This window comes from Thunnus maccoyii, chromosome 10 (genome assembly GCF_910596095.1).
Source record: "Thunnus maccoyii chromosome 10, fThuMac1.1, whole genome shotgun sequence".
NCBI lineage: Eukaryota > Metazoa > Chordata > Actinopteri > Scombriformes > Scombridae > Thunnus > Thunnus maccoyii.
The window spans coordinates 11,713,507-11,739,394 of NC_056542.1; the positions used below are offsets into that span (position 1 = coordinate 11,713,507).

General features: G+C 40.2%; 1 protein-coding gene across 1 annotated transcript in view; it reads right to left on the bottom strand.

Moving 5' to 3' along the window:
- The window catches only part of LOC121905503 (glutamate receptor ionotropic, kainate 3), a 103,146-nt gene extending 78,377 nt beyond the window's left edge, over positions 1-24,769 (bottom strand). The window contains exon 1 of the mRNA XM_042423763.1: positions 23,971-24,769. Within this exon, the coding sequence (XP_042279697.1) occupies positions 23,971-24,085 (115 nt within the window). The 5' untranslated portion in view covers positions 24,086-24,769. The remainder of the gene's footprint in view (positions 1-23,970) is intronic.
- Positions 24,770-25,888: the final 1,119 nt, after the last annotated feature.

A 25,888-nucleotide genomic window follows, 5' to 3' on the forward strand; every position in this document is an offset into this window, starting at 1 on the left:
TGACCTCTTTCATGTGAACACTTACAAAGCTCAAAGACTGACTGCTTTGTTAGTATTCAACAGCTACAGTTCCCATGAGGCTTTCAACAATGATTCTGTGGATAAGACTCATGGAATATATTGTTTTTAAGCTTCAAATATATGGTGCACAGTGGCATCAACATCCTACATGGAAAAATATCTAAAAGAATCATTATGTAAAATGTATCGCTAATTGGTGCCATTGAACAGTGCTTTTTTGTCTTTCATAACTTTTATAGAGAATTATGTGGTAGTATTCCATGTATATTTTGTAGACGGCCATGAAAGACCCAGTTATCTGAACCTTTATTTTTAATCAGTAGATACTGGAACAGCCAAAAGGGAAATTGGCCCAGACCAGCTCACTGTGTCCAATTCTCCATTATAAGGAGGGAAAGCAACCGTGTGACAGGGAATGGCCGAGAGTGTGCAGGTTTTCATTCCAACCAAACACTACACAGGGCGATTTCACTGATTAGCATGCCTTCTAGCTGACAGAGGGAATTAATTAGCGTAATCACCTGCTGTACCACGGCACATGGTTTCCCATCGCTGCTTTTAAGCGAAGCAACTTTGTTTCACCCTGAAACAGTGCTTGCAAAGTTGATTACAGCGTCTAATGACCTTGATAGTGTGATGAGTGGGCCTGTGTGCATGCATGGCTTTTAGCATACTGCTGGAATCTTAACACTGCACTTGACTTCCAGAGATGTGATCCCACCTTCACATATCCTCATTAGGAACCCTTTGCTGATCATTAGCGCCTTAAGTGCCTTTAATTGATAGTCATCTCTCACAGATGACTTTCCCATTATTTGCTGACTAGCCCCTGCACTTGTTAGCCTTACAATTCCCCACTCTCGCACCTTTTACCCCTGACTAGATTGCACAGTGATGTATTGAAACGTCCCTTATCATTTCTTGGAAATCGAAGCATCTCCCACTCTATACCATATGATAGTGCTGCGGCTATCACGTCATTTGTGTTACTATTCAAAAATCATTTTCCTATAATACAGCATATGATGCCTCTGATGGTGAGTATCATTTTGAAGGTGAGTCAAATTAGATGATATTTTGGGGCTCGGTCCCATCAACAGAGCACCGTAGAGTGAGTGACAGATGACACTAGGTGACGGCTACAGTCACAGCCCTCATCGCTTTTTCCTTCATTCTCCTTATTAACCTCTCCCTGACCACAACCATCTATCTTTCTCTTTCTCTGCCATCATCTACATCCTCTGTTGCTGTGGTTTCCATCCATTTTCCTATAAATCTCTGCCAAGCTGTCCTGTAATCTACATCAGTGACGTAAGTCCTTTGTGCTCCTTCACAAATTGTCAGTCTTACGACACAATTCCTATACTATAAGGAAAACACATAAGGGGGAATAGTCTTCCACAATGTACCGTATACTGAATTCCCCATAGGCAACTCTCAATATAAATGATTTGCTTTGATGGGCATTTCAATAGCCTCACGTGTTCTCTTATATAGCTCAGCAAATGTGAGTCTAAGTGGTGACATTTTAAACAAGGCACACCTGTACTATATTCTCACAAGAGAGACCGAGAATAGATACGGCCGCAATCATTCTCATTTTTCATGATCTAAGATTATTGCCAAAGACTTAATCAGATTGTCCATATATTGAATACTAACACAGTGCTCTCTATTTTAAGTGAGAGACCAAGTAATAAATTTGCTCCTGATGCATACAGGAAACTTTATTAATATTTGCAATTGCCTGCATTCAAGCACGAGGAACTAAGCTGCTACTCTGAGGAATCAGCACTTAACTTTGAGAGACATTTTCAAATATCAGTGTTTGCTGAGTTGGATGATTGTCTGTTCCTGACATAATAAATGGAATGTATATTTTAATCACTACTATATCCTGAAGAAATCTTTAAAATCTTGTATAGAAGTGTCTGTGCTAGTGTTTTATCTATTCACAAATGAGCGAACAGACATCAAGAGCCAGCTCTTCTTTTTCTACAGCAGCAGGAATTTGGCAGACAGTGTCTGACCTCCAGGCACGCTAACAGGCTAACGATATGCTAATGTGTCCTATTACATCCGATTTGCCAGGAGGGGAATCTTTTTGTTGAGCATCATGCTGCTGGTGGATTTCAGATGGGCACTGTATAACGGCTTGATACCATCGGGCATGGCTACATTGCGTTCCAGCTGCAACGTGGCCGCCGGAGTTGATCGTAGCCACTATAGTCAATGCTTGCGGTCCCATCAGATGCACCGCAGCACGTTTCAGAAACATCCCAGAAGCAGCTCTCCACTCTGCTCCACTAAAAATACGCGCCTAGCCTTGACGGAAGCCGGGTCAAGCTGCACAGAGCAGATCAAGCCAGGCAGGAAGTCAGACACAGAAATGGCAGCATCCAGTCAATTTTCAAAATAAAACACCCTGTACAGACTCCTGATTGTATAATACATCACTACATCAATATTATGTTATAACCGGTGGCACCAGGCCAGAAGTCAACCAGTCAGAGGGTCTCACAAGATATTTGACACCATGGACAACAAGCGGTTTATCTTTGAAGTGGAAAATCACAAGATTTTATATGACACCACTGCTTCCATGACTGCCCCAGTCCTTGGCTTCCTCTCCAGGTAGAGGGGTGGCTCTCTTCTCTCTGGTACTGCTGGAGCAAAACACTCTGCTTCTGGAACGCTCCTTGTGGGGTGTGATGCCGTGCAGAAGAGGGAACAAAACCGAGTCGCAGCTGGAACGCGACGCAGCCATGCCCGGTGGAATCAAGGCGTAATGATGCGCGCATTTCTTCCTGGCTGATAAAAGATACAAGGAGTAGTCCTGCTGAGAGTCATTAGGAGGGCCATTTATACTGTGCTTTTCTTATTCACACACTTTTTTGTGGTCTTTGAAGAGAGCCACAAGGCTACACAGACATCATGAAAATGAAAAGTGAGATGCCACATGGGCTGAAAGTAGTTCTTGTGAAAGACTACTAAACAACAGATGTTCAGCTCTCGCTTTTATTACCAAAACCAGCATTTGAAGTTAATGCTTTCAAAGTAACCAAATAAATTAATAAATAAATGAAGTACTTTAAAAAAAAATCTAATTGTATGCCAGGGTTGAGGGGAGGAAAAATTGTGGTTTGGCTTGCATTTGCAGAGCATGAAACACAAATTAGCATGGTGTGATGCAAGAGAGTGGGGGAAATCACATACCATTTTCTGCCTCCTCTCTCTGGCCTTCCTATTACCATTCCATCGACAAATTGAATCCAAGGCTGATTTGAATTGCACCACTGTATAACCTCTTATTTATTCATTGCTTTTCTCTCCCCTACATACTATTAAATCTAATAATTCTTTTTTTCAGTACAGCAGCCGACACAAACTGTGAACACCAGAGTGATTCTATGCTTCCCAGTGCATGCTTCCCAATGAAAAGAAAAAGTGAGATGAAAATCTGCCACTTGGATATTAACTCCATCGTTTTCATCTCGGACCCTATTTTGCCATAATTTTCCATCATATTGATCAATTTTGACCAAAATCCAGACAACTGCTTTACTATAGAGTTACTTGCTTGTTGGCCCTGTGTGGGCCTGTGGCTCTGTACCAATTCTAGGGGTGTGTGATACCCTCTGTTCCTCTATCAAAGTATATTTAAATTATATATCACATTAACAATAGTGATAAAATGTCCGAAAAATCAGTTGAGAAAGAAATTATCTATAGCTAAAATAACTAGACAGACATGTGTATTTCTGTCTGACACAGCAATTTAAATACTTTAAATCACATTGATGCACAAATCATACAAAGATCAAATACTGCCATAAAGCCAAAGACATCCAGAAATATTAAAAGAATAACTATTACAGTACAAACAGAAAAAAATGACATTTGAAAAATCTTTTTGAAAAGGAAGGACAATTTTTAAAGCATCCATAACATGTTTGCACTACATTGCATGATAATTCAAGTAGACATGCAGATAGCCACGGCTGGCCAGCATTGAAAAGATGTTTAAGTCCTAAAACAAGGGCCAATTAGCATTAAAGTTATACAACAAAGGCACAACCGCAGGGTTTCCGCTGAAACAAAGTCCACCTCTGCTAATATTATAGGAGTTAATACTTTTATGAAGAAGTGAAACATAAATCTGCAGGGCAAAAGAGAGGAGAAGCTATTTCACACAGTAAGCCTATATCTAAACGTAACACCGAATCCACTTTTTTGAGTTAGTAAATTATAATCCACACATTGATCACGGTTCCATTCCAACAGAAATGTTCTTTTTTCCAAAGGAAATCCAGTCAATCTGCCCTCTAGATCCCCCCCAAAATCTGTGAAAACCTGGGTGAGGGGCGTGTTCAAGCTAATATGGGGAGTTAAATTGCTCTTTTATATTTGTGAGTATTGTTTAGACCATAACTGGATCAATCACAAGGCGAGATATGTCAGATATTGGTGGCTTACCACCTCAGCTAAACGATTCACTGGCAGAAGCCCTGAACTGTAATAATTTATTTCTTATCTTTGTACTGTCAGCTGATGCATTAAAAATATTTTTGTACCATCAATCAGTATATTAAAAGCTATATGTCAGACTTTGGATCTAGATGGGAAAATAGCATCAAGGTTAAAAATGGACTGACTTATCCTTCAACAAAATATGCAGCCAAAGGATGCTAGTAATTAAAATTTAATACCTTATTTTGTGATTCCTTTTGATTCTGTCGAACCACAGTGTTGGTAAGCAGCCCTGTGCAGTCCCCTACTGACGGGTAATTACTCCATTACAGTGATACATCTAAAATCTGTCCACTGTTTACTCTGTGCTTGCCCTCTCACATTAGGCTGTCTGCTATACTTGACAAGAAAATTATGAAAGAGCAGGGCTGGGCAACGCTGAGGTGTAGGTGTTTGTGTGAGACAGTGTGTGTGTGTGTGTGTGTGTGTGTGTGTGTGGTTATGGTATTAAATGCGGCTGCAATGTTTGCCACTACAGAACCAATCAATTTCTTATAATGGATGAGTTGTCTCATATTCGTTCTTGCCTGATGCGGTAGAATATAGCCTAGAAAACACAAATGCCTTATCTGTTTGTGTGACAGAAGGAGAGAGTGGAGCAAAAAAGATGGAAAATAGTAATGGTAATACTGTGTTTAAAGTGTAATTTTTGGACATGTTTCACTTCACACCAACACACTCTGATCAGTGCTGATCATGAACTTGGTAAGAAATTTTCAGACACCCTTTTTCAATTAAACACTGTCAAAGACCATGACAACCATGAGGTGATATGAGAGAGAGTGTAATGCATACCCCTTCGTTAATTAAGGAGAAAGTAGAGTGAAGAGCAGTATCACTTTCCTCTTACATTTGAACAAACTTTGCATTGATTACTTTTGGAGATACATTGACATCACTCTGGCAGAAATGTAATTGAAGGTCATTTTTCAAAACTGTGTAAGGTGGAGACATACAGGCTGAAACAGCGCGTGTAATTATTTTTGAATAATAAATATGTTCAAGTGACAATGTTTACACTCTGCTGAGCATGAAGAGAATGACAAAGTACCAGGACAGCTTAAAGTGAAAGAGGCAACAAGGGGCGGAAAATAGGACTCAAAAAGATGTTGAATCACAACAAGAGTTAATCACCAGCAGCCGCAGCGCCAACTTCCTGTTCCTGAGCCCCAGTCAGTGCAGAAAACAAACAGCTTCCGTATTTTCCTGACCTGAGGTGAGCACACAGCTTCAGTATGTGGAATCTCAAGCCTCTGGGCAAGTGATCAAAATGCTTACATGCCAACAGCAACCCCTACTGATTACCACATTCCTTGTTCCTACACAATTTTGAAATGTGCAAAACAAGGTAGGGCGATACGGTACATGCATCAACATTGACCTTCCGCATTGGAAGGGGCAAGGCCACAATGTACACAATCACCACCGGGCACTTCTTTCCTGTTCAACATTCATGTGGTTTAATGCCTGGAGATGAGTTAAACCAAGTGTTTGCAACAAGGAGGTCACCGATGTTGCCTGAGGGAGTTCTTATCTCACTTACAAGAACTACCATTAAGGTGTCCTTGAGCAAGGCAATTGACCAAGACCTGCTTCACAGAGCTATTAAGAGGGGAAAAAAACTTTTTTGTTTTAATGGTAAATATTGTTAAAAACACATACTGTATGTGCTCAGAAACTACAAGTACAAAAAGTCTTTGGAAAAGCATATTAAAGGTACCCTGTGGAGTTTTTGAACGCCAGTGGCACTATGGAGCACTATTAATGAGTTGGTCCTCATTTTGGTTGTTTCTTAAGTTCTACACATAAGTATGTGTACAAACATGCGGTTACCCCAAATATGTAGTGCACGCAAGCCATAAAACATGAAGAAGAGGAAGAGGAAAAAATAAGAATACATTTAAAGTAGTGTAAAGTTGGTATATCAAAGTTTGCCAAAGTTTTTATAAACTCTTACCTCAGCTGAAAATATCTTATTGGCTGCTAGTTAGGCCTGTGCGTCAAATAGTCCAATATAATTGATGTACCTCAAAGTTTGGCCTTGTCTATCAAATGAAAGGTGGGCAACATAACATTCCTCTAAGGGAGAAAGCTGGGGAAGAAGAACAAGACTGCTAGCCAATTTAAGCATGGAGGTAAATGATGCAGGTTTGAAAAAAATCCAAAACATCTGCTTTGCAAATGTTTTATGAGGAAGGAAATGCATCGACATCTTAGGTAGGCCTCAATGATACACTCAAGGCATTTTGGTGAAAAACACTGAATATAAGCATAACTCTTTTTTTTAACAAGAAAAGTCCACAGGCTATATTTAAGTTGGACTATAGGATATATCTCAGAGAGTAAACCTTTGATGGTATTGTATTGTTAAGCATCTACTCAGTCTTTTCGACCTCTATAGTGCCCCTAACCTGCTGCTGTAATATCAGTATGCATAAGCAACTGTTTCTGTTTTAAATGTTGCATCAGCTCTATCATTATTTGGCCTTTGATTTTCAGCAGCATCCAGATGCTCCAGTTTAGTGATCTGAGCAAACAACACTGAGAGACTCTCTGTCACAATGCTGATTTTTGTCAGAGAGAATACGAAATTGCATATCTTCGCAGGCACAAGCATGCTCACAGGCAGCTAGCTACAGTTTGTCAACAAAATGACATGCCTTACTTTGAACTGAGGTGAGTGTATCTGTCTCCAGCAGTGACACATTACCAGGAAGGCGTGCAGCTTTGTAAGGTATTACATATTATTCAGCCCATGAAAGAGGAATATACTGAGGGCGGACAGGGGACTACGGAGTCATGTTTCATCCTTTTCCATCGGTAGGTGAAAAATCTCACATATTTTTTGCCCCACTTAAAATACATATGATGGCACATACAATATTGTTTACAGAATTAGCAGTTCTGAATCTGATTACTGCAGTTTGAAAACATCCAACATGTTAAGCAATACCCTCTTACCATGCTTATCTGTTCCAGTTCGTATTGATTCCTGCTTCTTTCGGAATTGTATTTGAGGCATGCAAGAAACCAAAATATGTTGAAAGCAAAACCCACATTCATTTTGAGTAGATCATTTGGCATAAATAAGGAGATGTGTTGTAATTTCCTTATTTTATCTTGAACCAAATGTCCACTAATAACCATCAACAATCAGGCAACATTTATAGAGGAGGTAGACTCTGTTTTGTCATCTGCTGTTAAGAGCTGTAATGAAGTCTGATGCAGTTAAAAATATGTTACTGCACAGTAACAGTATAAAATACATTTACATGTATTTGGAGGAATTGTAAAACCAGCAGCACCCACAGCCTCACAGACCTGACGATAATCAACTGAGGTGCATGCGACAGGCGTTATCTGTAGTTTGAGTGAAAACATTAAACTTCCACGACATTACGGTGGTAAACAACCCCTTTTAGGGCTCATGTACACCAGCATTTACAGTATAACCAGGATACAAAAAATATGTAGTGTATATAATCATAATTTCAGTGGAATCGGCACCATCAGTGGATTCATCCACAGTTGCAAAGTAAATCTGAGCAGTGCTTTAGCTTAGCGATCAAGTTTGGTGAACTATGACGTGTGAATATGCACCGTTGGCCAACTGTAAACCGTCATGCTAAGCTTTGAGGGACTGGAGAAAAAACCAGATTGCAAAATGGAGGAAGCCATCATGTCAGCTATGATGCACCATTCAGTATCATATAACTCTGCTCTGCTGGATGAGAAGCAAGTTCCAGCACCACCTCTGCTGTGAGGATGAACTGCCATTTTGTGAACTATATCATACACATGTGTTGACTAGGTGTATCAGTAAATGCAGAAGAAAGCACAGTAGGTCCAAACTCCCTACTTTACGAAATCAATAAGTGGAATCCAAAAAGCATGTTTGTTCATTAATCCCCGGTGTTTAAAAATTGGAAACCGGTTCTCTGTAGTCAACCCTATTTACACCACGGCAGAGCAGAAGGGATGCTGATGCTGATTATTGATGCAATACAGCTCTATGATCACTCCTCTCCTGTCCTGGTACGTGATAAAGAGTAAAAAGCATCACTTCTGTTATTTGTAATTACAGGAAATTTCCCATTTCTTTTCTTTATCCCCTTTGGTCAACACTTCACAAGGTAGGGCACTTTTAGCAAAAGTTTACCCTCAGTTTGCCTGACTGTTTGAACAAAGTGTGCAGAGGCCTAGATTGATCTGCATTTGTAAACACTCTTAAGCTCAACATTCACCCTTTCACCTCATTGTGCCTTAAAATGTGTAATTTTTCTGTTTCTATAAGAGCAGAATAATTCTGATCATGCCCTGAATATAACACAAGTAAGAGGCAGTATAAGCTAACCAAGTTTGTTCAGCATGATTAAAAATGTTTGAGTTGTCAGAAGATTTTCATCAGAATCATCAGGAGCCCTGAGCTCACAAAGGTATTCTGTGATGCTTCCTGCGCCAATTAAATAGCACACACAAGATTAGATGTGCCACGCAAAGAGGTTGGTATGAAAAGGGCGACCAAACAAAAAGCTGTTAAATTGATCCCAATGCATCATTGCCATAGACCAAATCATGTTACTAATACAAGGAAAATAGAAAATATTCGTGTCCATTAGCCAGTTTGAGCAAAAATACAATACTATCACTTACAGTATCTTCATTATCTTACTGTTGCTCAGATAGATACAAACACAGACCCCCAAGGACAGATGGTATAAACCAACATGTAATTTTTACCCTGGTTACAGCACTCTTCAGGGACCCATGACAAAGCCAGTGTTTCCTCTGAGGCTTCTCCTTTGACACATAGCAAACACCTTGCCTCATTTCTTGACTGAACAAATGCGTAATGCTACGACAAGCCACTCATCTGCCACAGCGCTTGACTTATGTAAATGCTTGTGCTGAATATGATGGTGGATTTACTATCCAATACAAGTCTCCTCCAGCACCGTAAAGTCTATCATCGTGTACAAGGCTGACACTGAATCCTATTTCATTCAAGAGCTGTGACACTATAATCTCTATCACAGCAACACCAAGGAAAAAGTAATGTTTTATACTCCAAGTTAAGTAAACATGTAGCAGGTGAAATCACTGAAACTGTAATGGCTGAATGAAGCAAATGTACCAATGCAGATAGAAGATTACACAAAGCCAGAGGAGCGAGAAAAAAAACTTAACAGAAGTGAGACATTATAGACCATGCTTTTACTTTTGGAATAGGGGAAATAATAAGAAATAAAAGAAGAAAAACAAAGCGACAAACACTGGTGAGGGATTTTATCCCAACCTTGACAACAGGCAAAAGCCTATTTGGTGTGTAAAAAGTCTGGACATGAATAAGCCTGTGGCCACAGCCACCACGTCTTTGGTAGAAAATAAGATAAAAGCCGGCATGCAGTTAAATGCAATTGCACACATCACAAATAGTGGGAAAGTTATTCTACAAAACACGGAGGTCATCTTTTATGTTTTAAGTCTTAATCCGTAGGTGGTTGTGTGTGCCGTGAAAATAGGAAATAGCTTCTAGGAGCCAAAACAGCAGAGAGATGTCTCTTGGTTGAGTGAAAAGCAGCTGTTGGGCTGAGTGACTGGAGGTCATCTGAGCTATCTGGTGAGTGGAAAAGCCCAACAGATATGTGTGGACATGGCAGACCTGCTGGGGCCTTTACCAGAGGCAAAAAGAGGAACCAATCAAAAGCATAACCAAAATGCCTGAGAGAGGGCTTCTGTCTGATGCATGTGACACAGAGTCGCTGTGATACTCTAAACCAAGGCATAGAACAAAACTCCGGTCTTTTGCATTAACGCTAAAAACATTCTAATAGTCATCCTGTATGTAACAGGCCATTAATCTGTTATTGTTTAGCATAGCATGACTGTGTGCCTGGGTCCCCGACTTGCCAAAACTCGGCTGGTCAGTCACACCTGTAACCTCCACCTCTTTAACACAGGTGCCCTCCAAGGTTGTATGCTTAGCACCCTGCTGTACTCCCTGTAACATGGCTGTGTGGTCAGAAACACCTTCAACTCCATTGGCAAAGTTTGCTGGTGGCGCAATGTTTAGGTAGCCTACCTGGAAGAGGTGTGGAACCTGTCACTATATTGCAAGGTCAAAAGAGTCTTACTAAATGTTACCAAATCCAAGAAGCTGGTTTTGGATTTTGGGACAAAGCAACAGAGGAACTTTTAGAATCAACAGAACACTTAAGGAGAGGTTGAGCACTTTCAGGTACCTGGGAGTACAAATCACACAGACATCTTGGCGAGAAAGGCAAGTTAATGCCTTGACTACCTCAGACTGTTACACTTAGGACCATAGAGCCCTACATAGAGTAGTTTGCTCAGCCAAACATGCCATCAAATCTACACAACTCTGCAGGACTTATAGGCCAGAAGATGCAGAACCAGAGCATGTGGGAATCTGAAGGATCCATACTAAACTAATAACAGGCTATTCCACACTGGAAAAAATGCCTTTAAAGCCAAAAGTCCAACTAAGAGAGACAAAGAAAAAGCTTCTTTCCTCAGGCCATCAGAGTGGTGAACTCTGCCCTCTTTATATCTGCAGCATTGTCTAGCACATTGTCCTCTCTAAATCCTTTGCACTGCGCTACACATTTGAATAATTGCACTTGAGCTTGTACAGAATGTTACTTTAGTTTAACACATAGGACACACATGAAATTTTATATTTTTTAAATATATTTATGATTTGTTATCTTTAACTTTTTTAGCTTTTCTGATTAATATTTTTCACACTTCTTTTTTCATCTTTTAGCATAGCCTTAAGTTTGTGTTTGTGATAACCTTTTGATCCTTGCATCCATTACTCACATTTAGGGTCCTAACATATAGTTGTCCAGTGCAGGGTCAAAAGACTGGCTTCACACTAATCTTTAGTCAGTATACTACAACTTGATCACAACAGCATGGGCACAAGTCTCAACTTCAAAAAATTTAAGTGTCAGTGGAGGCTGATGCCAGGACATAAAAATAATTAATACAGTCTATGATTTGATGAGTTCCACACCTCAGGCAGTTCACCCACAAAAGCTATATGAATCAATAACCCGGGCCAGAGTCCTATGAGTTTTCCATTCTGACTGCTTTAACTTTCAATCATGTCCACCAACTCAATGATTATAAATGTCACGATGGCAATTCTTTTCCAATTGCCTTACTAAAAAAGACATTACACCGGGCCCGTTTGCAGCTGCTGGTGCTGGCAGACAAAGGCAGGGAGAAAGAAGCAGCACCTTCTCAACATAAATGTTGTCCCACATTTTTACACCTGCCAATTCAGCCAACCGTACATCCACACAACTCAATATGCATTATTATGACACTGCATTCCTTTGATGCTCATCTATAATGGACCTTCTAACTGGCCATTCATTGTCCATCAACTGTGAGAGCTCATTTTCAGCCCTAAGAGAGACGACACCTTTGCTTTAAATGAGATATACATTTGAACAAAAGCTACTGTGAGTGTTTGTGTTGTCACCAGCTATTAAATGGAATCTCCTGGAAGGTCACATTTTTTTATGACACACATTCCTTCGTATGAAGACATTTCCAACATGTACGTTCGGAAAAGCAACATGAAAAGTCAAGCACTGTGGGGCGCATTCTCTGACACGAAGATGAGACAGCAGCACACTGGACACTAAAGCAGGATGGGGTACAATTATGAAGCACTGTGCAATCAAGGGGGTTCCTGACAGGCTGAACAGGGTCTGATGAGCCAGTGTGTCACTCCGGAGCTCCAGGACTCCACAGCTAATCAACCACCAAGGAGGGGCTTGAGGGGCACGATCACTCAAGCCCTCCATCACCACGCAGAGAGGGAGGCAATCACTAGCCCATTTCCATGCGCTGTTTATCCCGCCCCCATCCCCCACCTTCAACTCTCAAATCAAGGTGCACAGATGACCAGGGAAGCACTGGATGGAAGCAAAAGGTTGCTGATGGGTGCAATCAAATGAACTGTGGAAAAAGAGAAGAAAGAAAGAGAAAGAAAAAACTTTTTGGTTCTGCAAGCGGTTTATTCAAGCCCTTTAATTTCTTTAAATAATCATAAATGGATTGGAAACATGAGGGGAACAGATTACATGAGGCTCAATTGCTTTCCAACCAGCAGCTCATAAGATCCCTGTGATTGGCCTTGCAAATTGAAATGTAAGTCTTGTAATACAGTGCGTTGAGAAGACAGAAGGGGTATGGGTCAAGAAAGGTGAGCGCGGGGAGTTCTCATTTTACCCTGGCAAGGGATTAACACAATGAGCATATGTTAGCAGGGTCACATCTTCTGTCTGGTAAGAAAAGATGAATAGCACGTGAATGAAACTCAAACTAAAGCTTATCTTTTACCCTCTTAAAAGAACATGGCCTCAAATAAATGGTTATTTCTTCTCTCAAGGAAAGGAAGATGGGGAATCGAAGACAAAGACTTAAAAGGGGTAAAGGGGGTTCCTTTTCCATCACCATGATGCATATAATGTGAAACAAAAATGAATTAATAAACGAACAAAAGTCTGACAGCCAAGCAGCTTGATAGTACTCTGACTTCACAGATGTACCACTGCACATAATTGGAGGTAATACCTTCTCCTGTCCTCCGTTTTAAGTTTGACAGTGGCTGGAGAGGCTCCCCTCACTAATAGGCTCCACTCAGAAAAGCACATAAATGCACACACCAGGATCATCCTGTCATCACATAGTATCCTCCAATGCTTAAGCAGAATATTGACAAAGAACGTGAGGTCTCTGATCTATCTGGGCTTGAGCCAGCCATCATTACAGACCGGCCCCCTCAGCTCACAAACCCCACTGATTGTCCCCTGGCCTCCTAAGGGCCGTGATAAAGGATAAAAATGAATTCCTCCCCTTTTAAACTCATTTCTCATTCTTCTGTGGTTAAATCTCACCTCTTCCACCATGCTGAGTACAAGGGACCTATGGACATCTAACAAAGGGGAATGTTGAATTCTTACAATTATATATTCTCTATTCAGACATTTCCATCTTTCTGCTGCTCCGATTTTTATTGTTCTTTATTTTAAATTTGGGCTGACAGTTGATATTTAACTTTATATTTCACTAACATACTGCTATCTTTGTTCAATTGGTTATTTTATTTAAAAAATATTAAAACAATGATAAATTAAAATTGTAAGATGCCAGAACCCAAAGTTACCAATGGCTAAAAAAGTAGTACATTCATAATGATTTGGATGACCACAAGCAAGCTGTAACCAGAAACTCAATTTAGGAGATTTTGAATTTTTCAGATAGACTGCATCATTACAAGCGTTTCTTTTATAGACTGACAAAATTATTCTACTTCTTGACCTAAATAAACCATTTAAAAACCAGACGAGAGTATCCGATTCATCACAAAGCTGAAAGTGGGGCTGATATACATGTTTTTTAACTTTTGCTAAATAAATGTGTAAAAAAAAACAAATTAATTAATTAACAAATCATTTCAGCCCTATTTTAATTGCTTCATTAAGAAATTGCTCTTTCTTTATACAGTGTGTTGTAGCCTGTGTTCTCTACGTAGCAGGAATGGGCCTAACCACATTTGAAGTAATTACCCCTCTGGCAGACAGGCGATCCATATGTGAACAGTGCAGAGGGAGGCTGAGCAGGACATTAACTGAGCATTAATTCTGTGATGTCGGCGTGATGCCAATTATTTTAAATGTGGTCAATGTTCTGATGCTTATAAATTTCACCAATCAAACTAACAAAAGCTTCTTGGTGTAAATGAAAAAAGGCAAGTCTGGAGTGAAAGAGTGAACAGCACTTTTATTGTTTAAACCCAACTGAAACAGGAGAAAATGTGGGTATTGTACTATAAATTGGATAGGATTTACAATTTGCATCATACAATAGAAATGTAACAGGTAAATTACCCTCATGATAGTTATAGATGTCACTTTTAGAAACCTTGTTCTCACTTACCTACAATTTGTGACATTTCTTATAGACCTTAGAAGACATTTCTGAACTGTGCTAAATTTTCTTAATAGATTTGTAGATTCAGACATGTAATTATAGCAAGAGCTCTTTTTCTTTTCCTTGTTTTGAGTCACCAAGGACATTTTACATCTTGGCATGGTGGCCACTGGTGGCCTAAAATTACATTTAGCATTTATTACAAAAGAAGAGGCTCAGGTTGTGCTGATACCCACACATCCTACCTCAGTTTACTACTGATGTTAAATAATCTGCATATCAAAAATACTGTCTGTAGAAAAATGTGTAAATGTGTTTTCAAAGACAGATATAATTATGACCCCAATGATATGTAATGGTAATATTTTTGGCAATTCTGGTTAAAATAGCAGACAAAAAGGACATGCATTGTTTGCTTTACCAATGAAAATAATGGGCCTAATACACTGCAGATGTCCCATTAAATTTGCATACGATTATTGCAGCATTACTTCAACTGATCCTTTTCATCAAACCAGATAATACTTGCTGATTGCAGACTATTTTGGCGCAGGCAAATTTCATGGTATTATGTTCACTCTTGGTAAAAAGCAATTGGAAGTATTGCTCGTAGTTTGCCCGGTTTTATTCAGAAATTAGTCAGCTTTCACAGAATTAATTCTCCTTTATTTATCTGGACGAGTAGAAAGACAACTCTTAGGTTAAGGGTTTTTTAAAAAAAAAAAAGCCGGAGTGAGGCGGTAATGTCATAAGTTGCTTTTTTTTTTCTCTGGATTTGCAGCACCTTAAGGTTTGGTCTTTGATTAAAACCTCGCTATATATAAAGATTTATATCTTAATGTCTGGAAATTATGTACTTACAAAAAAATTAAATGTTTAGATGTATAACCCTAAAATAAATCCGTCAGTCTTTATGGTTAAACACATTAAAATGATGAGTTCTGAGCTATTACTGAGCTCTGAATTATGAGAGAATAAAATGATTAAATCCATTTAACAAATTGGTGTGTGCAATGCAGTAACAATGCAAAAAAGTAATAGCAACACACACTGAAAAAAGGGAAAAAAAACACTTGAGGCTGGAAGTGAAGAAACAGAAGCACTTGAGACTGGAACACATGCTTTAGGAACAAAACAATTACAGTCCCAATTCTTCATTAACTCTGTGATAGAGAATTGATTTGGACAAAAGACAAAGACGGTGCAGAGACTAATCGCATGCTAATCTTGACCAATCACATTCGAGTTAGCAAACAGTGTGGGTTACTATGACAGCCATTTCTTAATTCTCAAACCACATCTAAAACAGTTACTACCTTTTCTGGCTTTACATTAAAGGCCCTAATCCATACAAGCATCACTAATAGCCTTACTAAAATGTACTGCAAGCCTCAAACCACCCACAACCTCTCCTCCTCTTCTCTTCCCTGTCAATGATAATCTCTGTCTTGTTCCATATATCTGAAGCTGGTCACGAGCAGACAAGCTGTCTTCAGATGAGTCACGGGGGAAACATTTTGCGGTTAACCACACTGCTCTCCGGGGGCAACCTGGACAGTAGATCGGTAGCCAGTAAAACATTCACTGAGACGGGAGAGACCATCCCAGATTGTCTTGCGTGCACACAGCATGAGTGCTGAGTGGAATCTTCTGGGTATTGGCTGTGTTAACTAAATTGACATTGGCTTCTAACCTCCTGGCTATCCATCAGTGGAGTGATGAGCGCAGGGGCTAGAGAGGTAACCCCCCCTAGTCTTATGCACTTCCTGCGGTAGTCTTCGCATTTGTTACTGCCAGGATGAAAAGCAGGGAGAGGAAAAAAAAACAAAAAAGATGTGTGAAGCAGAATGTGGAGGAAAGGATCTCTGCCCCCCACCCTCCCCCCCCTCTAATATTTTTGGTGATAGCCATTCATTTGTAGTGGTTTTGGCCTGAAGAGGTTTGTCTTATCTGTTCCTTCTCTTTCTCTCTGGGGGGAAAATAGAGGGTGAGTCTTCTCTAGCCTACTCTCTCACAGTTGATTAGTAACTCCCGCTCTACCCCTACGCTCCAGGGATTCTATGCCAGCTCCCCTTATACATCCCCTTGTCATGCACACACTCACACTTCCTCTCTTTCCCTCACTCCCTCCTAAACTTGCGCTCATGCACAAACACACACTCACATCTCCCTACAGTCATGGAACAGCAATTTGAGGGAATCACACAACTAAGACCTGACATTTGCGGTGCACCTATAACAATGAGAGCTTGATTAAAAGGGCAGAATGAAACAGTGTCACCCTCCATTCATTGTCCTTAGCCCAAGTTAAATAGGATTTAAACCTGCATTGCAGCTGATACCTCCACTGTCAAATCCTGATTGCTTTAAAGCAGCGAGAAGAAAAGGTCTTGTTATTGTAATGCATGTGCGTAACTGTATGTAACTGAGGTGTCAGAGGTGACCAACTTTACACAGAGCGTCTGGGAATAGATAAGAGCAACGCTAACACAGGGAGGGAAAGCAGAGCTAATACTGCCATGGTGTTTGAAAGGCGCAGGAATAAAGCTTAGTTTTATCTGGCTTGGGGCAACACACAAAAGGCGCCAGCATTGCAACGTGGTGGGTTTTAAAATTGGGATCAAAAGGTTCAAGCTAATTAACAAGCTAAATAAGAGTCTCCAAGCTTCATCTATGTAACCACCCTCGCTCTTTCTCCCTCCCTCTGTCTCTTTTGCTGCAGTACTTTGTGCGCTTATGGTGTGTGTGTGTGTGTGTGTGTGTGTGTGTGTGGTTTGCCAACATATACAGTTTGTCTGGAAAAGTGGAGACAAATTGCTCCCCATGCTGAAATATAAAAAATAATCACCAAATTACCTCCAACAAGATCATTCTAATTAACTATGTTATATTGCTAGCTTGACCCTGGGAGCTAAATGCCCTGTGATCAAGCTTTCTTCTAAAACTGTTTTGATGTTATTTGACTTTTCCAGCAGTGCCCCGAGGAGGCTGAGATGGGAGAGTCAAATGGAAAGGACAAGGGCACATAATAAAGACAAATGGCTAGAGCATGAAATTTGATTCATTGCCTTGGTACAGAAATATTCACAGGGAAATAGCCAACATTGATATGCCATGAATTTCAAAACACTGTCAAATCCAAAAAAGCACACGTCCTGTTATAATGACATTGAGTCCCTGAGAGGCCTGCAGGCAAATTGTGAACCCAATCAATCTGGCTGTTATTTCTGATAGACATTTCTATGTTGAGTTGTGTGAAGATGTTTAAAAGGTCGGCTCATCCAGATGAGAAAAAAAAGGGTTTGAAGAAAAGTTTCTGAAAGGTTTCTGTGTCTTTTTGGCTTGATCTTAAGATTGATTCGTCTTTTGCCTCTACTGCTGAGATTTTATCAAAAGATATGTTCAGCTCAGATCTTGTAGATCTTACCAGCTCGCTGAGATTGTTGCACAGGAACTAACAAGCCATCCCTACAGTTCGATCTAAGAACAGGGGTCAGCTAGATACACTTAATACACTTGATACACACCTGATTTTAAAAAGAATCTTGACATGTACTTGTTTAATATGGCTCTATTTTCTGTTTTTTTTTTTTATTTCTGTATTGATTTTATGTCTTTACTGTTTTATACATTACATATTCTTATTGTTGTGATCCTGTGAAGCACTTTGTTGATTTTGTGTTTTTAAGAGTGCTGCGCAAATAAAGCGATTATTATCTGTATATGAGATTCCTGCCTCCAACCCAATACAATGGGGGTGATTGAAATTTTGCTCTTGGTGCTCACAGCGTTGAAAATTGTTTTTCCAGAAAACATGTCCTGGTTATTTTCATCAGGACTCCTTTCTACCAAATAAATAGTCCCTATGAAATTAGTAGACAGTGCATCATGTGGATTGTACAGAGTATGACTGTATAACTGTAATTTTTCAATGCGGTCAGAACCACTAATCCACTCATCTCCATTGTATTGGGTGAGGCATGAATCTCAGAGATTGACATCTCAAAACCTTTTTTTTTTTTTTTTAATGTGATAATTTGTGTGAACTGACCCTTTTAAAAGATCCAACTTTACCCCCAAAATGGTTAAAAATGACAACCAGTGAAATATTGTCTGCAAAATACCATCTAACATCCATCCAACATCAGAGTGCTTTTCTCACTTTTTGATTGAAAATTGATTGAATTTATGTACATGAAGAACTCACCACTTTATTTATTTCAATAGGAATCAGAAGCATATGCTTCCAGCAGACCTTTCGCTGCGGAGCACCCACTTTGTAGTATGATATGAAAACACCATCTGGTGTGTGAGCAGTGGCTAGGCTAAGCTAGCCGGGGCTAGATAGGGCCCTGCTGTGTCACAGGATTATCTTACTGGTTGGTAGATCCGCTCTATTAGCCCCTAGTGGCTTGGATTATTGGATGATCATTATTATGTGTGACTGAACAAGGAGCTAAGTACCTGCACTTCCTTGACGCAGTTAAGTCTTGTTAGTGTTAGTGATCATATACATAACAAGCACATTTCAGGGCGTTTATTACACCTTGTCTGGAACATACACACGCTGTTCATTTGACACACTTTGACTTGAAGTCAGTGCATTTAATGCATGTTGACTGGTTTACTGACGTCACGTAAAAAAACAGCTCTGCACTTCAGAAAAGACAGACTATGGAAAGCCTGGAGCACATATTTGTTTGTTGAAGTAGAATGTTCCTTTTTTAATGCGTCTAAAGAGGATCACAGGCGAGTACAGAAGACAGCACATTCAGAGACGGGGCCCTCTGCTCGACAAAACGAACATCTGCCGTTTCTCATCAGCGAGACTGAAGCTAATGACGAGCCGCAAGTACGCTGACAGAGAGAATGGATTTGGATTGTGTACAAGAGGCCCAGTGAGACCAGACATATGTTTTGGAAAATGTTGTGGATGGAGTATGGGTTTATATAGAGTGTGTGTGTGTGTGTGTGTGAGAAAGCCAAGGTACAAATGCCCGAGAGTGGGAGAGCCAGAAAATAGGCCTCTGCTATTTCTTTGCAGTTCGTTTAACGGTCCATGTTTATACAAGTGGATGAAGGGGAGTGTGTTAGTTCAGGTAAAACAACCATTGTATTCTTCTCCCTCACAATCTCTGCTTTCACTAACAGATAATGGAATTACACATCAAAGAAGCTTCTCCCTGTATCCAATTCTTCGGTGACCTCTACCAGCCTTTCTTCATATTCAATACGACAACTCCCCGGCCCCAAGCCTCCACCAGCCCCTGCTTCCTCTCTCTGTCTAGGGAGAGATTAAATTTAGATGAAAATGAAATATTCATTTCCACTCAGCAACTGATGGCCACCATCTTAATTTGATACAACTTTTGAAGCAACATCTCCTCATTGTTCTCTTTCAACAGCAAACACTTTTTTTTTTTTGTATCCTCTTCCCTCTCTTAGCCAGCCATACCATCCTCCTGCGGGTAATTCTCATACAAGCAGCCCTTTTGGTTTGACTTTGTTAAAAGTAGAGTTGCAAAGTACCATTACAGCTTTTCGCGGTCTCTTGAAATATGTCTGTGTCATTTCAGATGAGACATTTGCACAAACCCCGGCGAGGAGGATCTCGGGGAGCATGCGAGTGGAGAGTGCACTCTCTACGGCTCGCTAGAAGAGTTAATCACATGAAAACTTCTCAGTCTCTCTCGCCTGCTGATGCGGGAATAAAGACAAGCCTCTGAAGTGGCTCTGTGTTTGGAGACTTCAACCAAAGTGGTGACCACAAACCCTATTTATCCCACTGAAGCTTCTGAGTGGTCACACCGCATACAGCTTCGAGTGCTGCACATTTGTCGGCTTACGTTTAAATGTTAGGGCTGTTTCACACACAATAATTAAGTCTGGAGTCGTGGCTGCCCAAAGCATTTTAGAGAAGATACATGAAAAATGCATGTGACCAGGTGTTGTAGGGCCAGAGTGGGAAGCTAAGGAAATGAAATCAACATGAAATCATGAGGGAGATTGATTAACTGGCACTGATTAAGTGCTTTAAGTATTAGGTAGATAAAGTAATTGATTATTCAATAAATCCCTGTCAAGCAGTGAATAACCTTGCTGAGAAAGAAAAGACACAACAAATGATGAATTAGTTTCATCAATGCACAGATGAAAGACACAATGTATAATAATCTGTCATTACCGGATGATTTAACAATAAATGTATTATATAAATGTACGCTACAAAAAATACATATCAAATTCCCTAATTGGGAAATCCCTATCTGAAGGAGACGAAAGCAATGTATGTAAAGAAATTACTGAACGGTGCAGATGCAAAGATGCTCACAGAGGTGACGGGACGAAGCAGAAAAAAATCATATTCAGTCATCACTTTAATATGCTTCTTATTTCAACGTTGGCGAACATACAAATGATTTCCAGACTGGCATCACGAGACACATGCTATCTTCTGAGAGAAATCACATCCACATCCTTGAGCACATTTGTCTTTTATTGTAACAACATTCATTATCAACCGAAAAAGGTTCCTAGATGAGATGAAAGGTTGCGAGACAAGTCAGGAGAAAAAAAAAAAAATACGAAAGGCAAGCGGAGGGAGACTAAAGAGAAACACAGCATGTCAGAGGACAAATACAGGAGGAGTAGTCTTTTATTCTCTCCAACAAATAGAAGCTGCAGAATGAGACGGAGCGACCATCTGGCCTCAACTTAGAGCAAAGCACTGTAAAAGCAATAAAATCAATGGCAACAACTCTACCTTGGATACCCACCATTACCCAGATGGTGTACTTGGAGATCTGCACAGGCCACCTAACCAAGAGCAGACACAGCACAGACAGAGAGCGCCGTGCTCAAATACCACCACCCACCTAGATGATTTTCACTGGTTTGTTTGTGTTGGTAACCAGTACTGAGGAGCGACGTTGGCTACTGTGCGCTGACTATAAGAGAGCCCTCTGTTGGTTTTAGCAGGGTGGCTGTGACACAGAGCACACACATACTTGCACACCAAGTACCGAATCACAAAAAAGGGGAGAAAAAAGGTCCACTACACACCCACTCAAAAAAAAAAAAACAGTCATCCTTAAACGATTCAACAGACTGAATACAAACTACTACAGTGTGTCTCCAATAACAGACACACTTATTGCTCATTTTTACACATATTCAAGCCAATCCACTATTGGAGCAGGCAAAATAAAATGTTGTGAATGCAATTATACGGAATATTATTGTTTATTTCTTGTTGTTCTTTTGGACAAAATTGGATGGATACACACAGAACCGTTGTAGCTTCAAAAGATCATATAAAGATGCAAGCCCTTTGGATTTTTTTTTTTTTTTTTTTTTTTTTGGCATCGAGGCATATTCAGCAACCTTCTTTTGCATGTCCCTCTTCTCAGCTTGTCAAAATACAATCTCAGGAACACAAAAAAACAAACTGCTCCTGCACCGCAAGCAATGATAGATTCTATAAAAAGCAATAGTGCGACTGTAGCACATTTCAAGGTAAATTTGTCTCAGCACTTTGACATTTTTTATAAAAACAAAGCCTGTCAAGTCTTTTTTCAGGTCTTTATTTGAGCTGCTGCCACAGTCAAAAAAAAAGGATAAAGGAAGTAAAATGTCCCTTTGACCAGATGATTTCAGTTCAGATCAGTAGAAAGAGAGCTTTAAGGATTTATGCTGTTTCTTAAGACATCACCAAAGTCCATACACAGCAATGTCAGAGAAGTCATGGCTCTTCAGAGTGCAGCAGTCAATCATCAGGACATGCTGGGCCTGCGACAGCTGCATATGATGCTCAGCAGTAAACATTATTTTACAGTGTATTCTGTGTGTGTCTGTTAAAGCTTTTTTTATATAATTTATACTAAATATGCAAAAGGTCTGACAGCATTCAACAAAGGTAATGGTGCTATAAAATGTATCTGTACTTAATTCTGTTAGTCAAATAACTTGAATTTGGGCTTGTGTACTTTTTTCAATGACCACCTATTGGGCTTGACAGAAATTATATATTACACAATCAGAATGCGATGTTGGTTATTTGTTGATATGTCACACGAACTGGCATGGAAAGGCCATTTACCTCTTTTAGAGTGTTACAATATGGAGTATGCAATTCTGTAACATTCATCCACTTTCACCCATCATTTAAAGCTTGAAGACAAAAAGCTCCATGCCATTAAGATGCTCTCACTCCCTGCCTGTACTCCAGCTGTTGTAGTGCTATGTTAATGTGGGCCAGTGCCATTTTGAGTAATTGTCCTGCATGGGACTCTGCCAAATGTCAAAAACGATTTGTCTCGCGACAAAAACCGTATTGATCTTCATTCTGTTCCTGTCTCTTGGCGGCGCAAAATGTTTCATCGCATCGCCAGCCTCCGAATGACAATTCTCACTTTGTTCCTCCATTGTGACTGATTGGAATGTGACAACGCCAGCACAAACCTGGTTTCTTTTGTTTCTCATAGCATGTGTGAAAGATCATGAGGAAGGACACGAGATTTAACTGCAAAAGACAACATTGATCATAATGCTTTTGTAACATGTGTGTGCATGTATGTGTGTGTGTGTGTGTGTGTTTGGACGAGGTATTCCTCATGTTGTGAGGACGTAAATCTGTTTACACAGTCATGCTGGGGGGGACTCACCTCTCTTCTGGTGATAAAAAGCAAGTCCCCTTAACGTAAATCATTCATTTTAAGGTAAAGACTTGGTTTAAAGTCAAGGTTAATTTAGGGTTATGTAAAGGTTAGTGTAAGGAATAAGGGTTAGGCAAGTAGTGGTTATGGTTAAGGTTAGGATAAGTCTCCAGGAAATGAATTGATGTCAATGTAGTGTCCTCTGAAGTGATGGAAACACTACTGTGTGTGTGTGTGTGTGTGTGTGTGTGTGTGTGTGTATGTACATACTTCATTGGGTTTGATAAGATAAAACTTACTTACTTATTTCCCTGGGGTAAATTGTATGACATGGTTTGAAACTTTCTGATGGAGCTGTATTTCTTGATTTAATACTGTAGTCTTTAATTTAACAGACTGTCCTTAAAAACTTACTCCCAGAAGGCATGGCAATGAGTCTGAATCTAGCTGGTGACTCAACATGCTGGCTGCAGAAAATGGAACAGACAAAGCGGAGTGCATAGAGGTCACACTAACCCACAATATTTCACTGCATGGCCTCTGAGTTTTATAGACTGCTCTAATGCCATAATAATGCACTGCTCTCCTGTTGCTTACTAATTCCCTTCCGTTTAAGTAAAATGAAAATTCATACACGACCTGAATGAGGCGAACGGTAAAAGGGACTGCTCATTTATTCCAAAAAAACTAAGCGCTGCCGTTGCGAACGCACGGATGAGGACCCGAACCGAAAGGAGCTGAACGGGGAGCAACTTTCAAGGTTACAATGCAGATGTAAATATGAATAACTTACCTATTCGAATGACATGAGGCATCCCGTTAGAGTGCTGAATCCAAAAGAGACATGCAATCAGCGATGTCCAGTATTCCCAAATCGCACTCCGGGGAGACAGCCAAGTATTTCGCATGGTTGTAAAGTCGCGGGATCCACTTTTTAAAATTCCAAAGACGACTCAGAATTGCTCATCAAAACTGAATTCGACGGAGCATATATGGATTTTGGTGTCTGCGACAAATGTGCGCTCATTGTACTTGGTGCAACATTCTCCGAGGGTTTTTTTTTTCTGTTACTCACAAGTCTGAGAGCGGTTCGATCAGGATGAAGCCCCCCAGTCCCTCACAGGCGGATCAGATACACCTGCGATCGCAGGCTGCTACAATTAGCCTGCAGGAGTCTCTGTATCCCCTCCTACCGCCGATGCTATCTGTCTACTGGCAAGTACCACGGCAACAGCCGAGCAGGACCCCCGCACCGCTGTGGAAGAGAAAAACTGCGCCTGCGGAACTTTGGGTCGCCTCGAACGATTCTGTCGCCCGTAAGACAGAGAAAAGCGTTACACGATGAGTGCTGAGGACTCTGAACGCACTTCACACACTCAAAAAATGCTTATTGTTAGTTTGATGATTCCGGTCCCACACTCCAGTCATGAAAACTGTTCATATAACACAGAGGTACTTTGTGAAGGTGGAAAACCCGCTCCGCGCCGCTCCCCTCCAGTTGCGCACGGCGATGGCGAGAGGCTGGTTATAGCAGAACGTCCAAATATGTTCAAAAAGGCTCGTTGTTACACAGAGATCATTTTATAAATCATCTACTTTGTGCTGGATGGAAAGGTAGTGCAGAAAGCCGTGCATCTGCGTGCGTCTGACGACCCTCCTTCCACGGAGCCACTAGAGGCACGCGTCGTTACGCATAGTTGTCAAAGTATTTTATGGAGGTGAGAGGGATCCGAAGAATGACCCGATTCTCTACTTTTCCAGTTGTTGTATATTACTGATAGACGTGCATTACTTGAATTTCTCCACATTTCATATCATGAAATTTTGGATTTTATGCTTTTGTGTTCTCAGGGGATGTTGGAGATGCAGATTTTTTATTTACTCCACTAAGATGGAAATTGCCATTTTATTCTTTGCCTCAAGCAAAAGAGAAGGAAAACCCCCGGCTGCACAGTACTGTGAATGGGATGAGTTATTTGCATGAGTGAAATAGTGCCAGCTAAGGATTGGGCCATTGACAAAGCAGGCTTCTTATCGCTTGTTATTTGAGACATTCTGTGTGTGTCAATGAGTACATTAAATCCCCGTAACTGCTCGCTGCCTATCTGGCTGTCCAGTCTTCATGCCTTACAAAGAGCCGTCAAATACAAGCTGCAGGTTACACATACAATCAAACAGAGAATGTTGCTCTTGTCTGTCTTTCTCACCACTGCAGTGGAGGAGGTAAAGCCGGGCTGAAAGTATGGAATTACCTGTTTATGGTGCAGATTTCAGTAAGTGTATTATACATTTTGCCTAACACTGGTATTTGAAAATTGTAGCACCATCAAAAGGCTGAAATTAACTTTGGAGACATGAAAGCTGCAGCCTCTAGGATTAATCTTTAACCATTTTTGAAAAAGAAAACCCCTCTCTGATTGATTAATTAATCATGTTTTAGTTTTTGAGACATTTTTAATATGCTGACTTTTTAGTTAATATATTGACTACAAAGATAGATAGATAGATAGATAGATATTTTACATTATAATAAGCCAACAGCACAAACTGCATTTTTTTTTTTTTTACAATAATGATTTGCAATTATTAGGCATATTCAGAAAAATGCATTGCTACATTTTTTTGTGCTTAATAGAACACTGTTGATGAGATAGTGCAGCGGCTCATTGGTTTTATTTTTCTGTTTGGAATGGGGGAGAGGAATAAACTGT